The sequence below is a fragment of the Austrofundulus limnaeus genome, unplaced genomic scaffold (genome assembly GCF_001266775.1).
Source record: "Austrofundulus limnaeus strain Quisiro unplaced genomic scaffold, Austrofundulus_limnaeus-1.0 Scaffold94, whole genome shotgun sequence".
Lineage (NCBI taxonomy): Eukaryota > Metazoa > Chordata > Actinopteri > Cyprinodontiformes > Rivulidae > Austrofundulus > Austrofundulus limnaeus.
In genome coordinates, this window is record NW_013952496.1 from 1,179,741 (window position 1) to 1,182,047 (window position 2,307).

The following is a 2,307-nucleotide window of genomic DNA, read 5'->3' on the forward strand; positions in this document are numbered from 1 at the left end:
GACCTTGACTGAGCAGCAAATATGCAAACAATTTATATGTATAATTTGGAAAAAGTTACAAAATTGACCAAAAATCCAGTTTGGTTTTTTATTAACACATGTCACATGCTTAAAAGCCTGAATTTTGCCTGAAACTCTCAGACTGAAGAAGTCTCTTGGAGGAGAGACGAAACGTTTCATTAGAGAAGAACCCGTCCAGAAGACCTGTAAATTTTTTTCTTTTTGATTTTTTTTTCTCAAAACGAGTTGATCTGAGACACAACAGAAAAAGGGGTGAAAGAGGGGCTTGTGGAGTTACAGTAAAGAGGAAAACAGACCAAAGCATTGCAGTTCCACTTTATAAATCCCCAACTGAAGGATTTAAATGAGTAAAGGATTTAAAGGCATGATATGTCCACTCTGAACAGAAATAAGTTACGGCGTTGAGGTTTTTGACTCGATTATTCAGTGGCGCTTTTGAGAGAGAGAAAATGCTCAAGAAATGGAGAAGAAGGGTGCTGGTGCCAGGGTTGAAGGACACAGGTGATGTACAGAGTTGTAGCAACTTCTTCTTTCTGATGTTCCCCTTTTTTTTTCAAGAGTTGCTAGAGGAATGAAGCTGTAGAGCCTCATGAAGGTCAGAGTTCACCAGGACTTCAGGTCAACTGACCGGGAAATGGGGGAGCATAAAAAGAGGTGAAGAGGAGAGTTCAGGTGGGATTTGTGACAAAAGGGTGGCAGCAAAAATCAAAAGGAAAAGGTTTACAAGAGAGCAGAGAGATGTAAGGTTTGGAGACAGAGACATGGACCAAACAGAACAGGAAGTGTCCTGCACAGGTTGAAGGACCGGGAGATAAAGTTAGACATCACACTGACCTGCATCCTCTAAATATTATAATAAAATTAAATGAACTTAATCTGTTTCAGTCATCAGCTGAATTTCACTGATCACTTTCACAAGAACTAATTAAAGAGAACAGATTTGATCCTAAGTTGATGATATAAAAGCTGTTTGAGTGAACTCTTTATTTTACTAAACATATTATTTTTTATATGTTAGTGAGTTTTACATCCATCCATCCATCCATCCATCCATTTTCTGTACACGAGTTTTACATGTTTTGTAAAATAAAATGCATCCAAAACCTATTTACATTTTTAATAAACTAATATTGTTAGTGATTTTTAGTGAGCAAGTAAAGCAAAAATCCATATTTAGTCATATTTTGGATAATGTTGTTTTGTAATAAAATAAAAATCTGTGGTTTTTTTTATAATGTTCACATATATTTAGGAGAAGCCAGGTTTCAATGCCGCCACACACCGACTGCACAAGTAATGAAGCGGAGCATGTTTCGTTCCTCAATGAACAGGTGAGTTTTCTTTAGTTCACTGTTTACAGATAGTCGTAAGTCGTACAGTATTTATTCAGACGACTTACTGTAATTTTAAGTATTTCTTATTTATGAGGGTTCTTTTTCTTCATAACAATTTAACCAGTCAACAGTAAAGACAGGAAATAGTTATGATTGTATCTGTTTTGTTTTTGTTTCAGGGTGATGCTAATAATGTGGGGTCATCACCCAATAATGTCCAAATACAAATGACTCATGATGACGTCCGTCAGCCGGTATGTAAATATTTCCTGTAAATAATGGAATCAAATAAGCCATAGATTCTTAACCTATGGGCCGCGAGCGCCACCTTAAAAAAAACAAATTTTGAATAAGGTGCAATACACTTTCTCACCACTGGTAGCAGCAGTAGTGCTTCACTCAGTTGTTTAACAACTTTTTTAACATGTGGAAGAAGAACATTAGAAACCCGCCGAGAATGGAAACCTGTTTTAAATTAAAAGTACGAAAAAATCAAAAACAAACAAAAATCAAAGTAACTCGTCAAAAAATGCCAAAGTTTGTCACTAATATGAAGAGCAGCTTCTGGTTCTATCATGCAATATTTTAAAAGTTCAAAACATTATCAAATACAGTCGCAGATACAGCTATATTTTCATTTGCACTTAATTGTTGTAGTTTTATTTTTAAACATTTTGAATGTTTTTCAAAGAAAATTTAAACTTGTCAAAAAGCTGTTGTTACTGTTATAGTTTGTTACTAATATGAGGAGCAGCTTCTGGTTGCAAAAGTTTAAAAAGGCTATATTTTCATTTGTACTTTATCAAACTTATTTTTAGGGTTTTTTTTGTATTTGAAACATTTGAATATTTTTTATTTATTTAATTTGTGTCCACAATTTTATTTATTGAAATGTCTATTTTTGTTATTGTTTATGTTAAAAATATATACAGTATTTTTGTGCTGATAAGCC

At 33.9% G+C, this 2,307-nt stretch overlaps 1 protein-coding gene across 2 annotated transcripts in view; it reads left to right on the top strand.

Moving 5' to 3' along the window:
• The window catches only part of c15h3orf52 (chromosome 15 C3orf52 homolog), a gene marked incomplete in the record, with an annotated part of 7,717 nt that overhangs the window by 1,999 nt on the left and 3,411 nt on the right, over nucleotides 1-2,307 (top strand). For both annotated transcript variants that reach the window (XM_014012772.1, XM_014012771.1), the window contains 2 exon segments: nucleotides 1,274-1,352; nucleotides 1,535-1,609. In XM_014012772.1, the coding sequence (XP_013868226.1) occupies nucleotides 1,290-1,352; nucleotides 1,535-1,609 (138 nt within the window).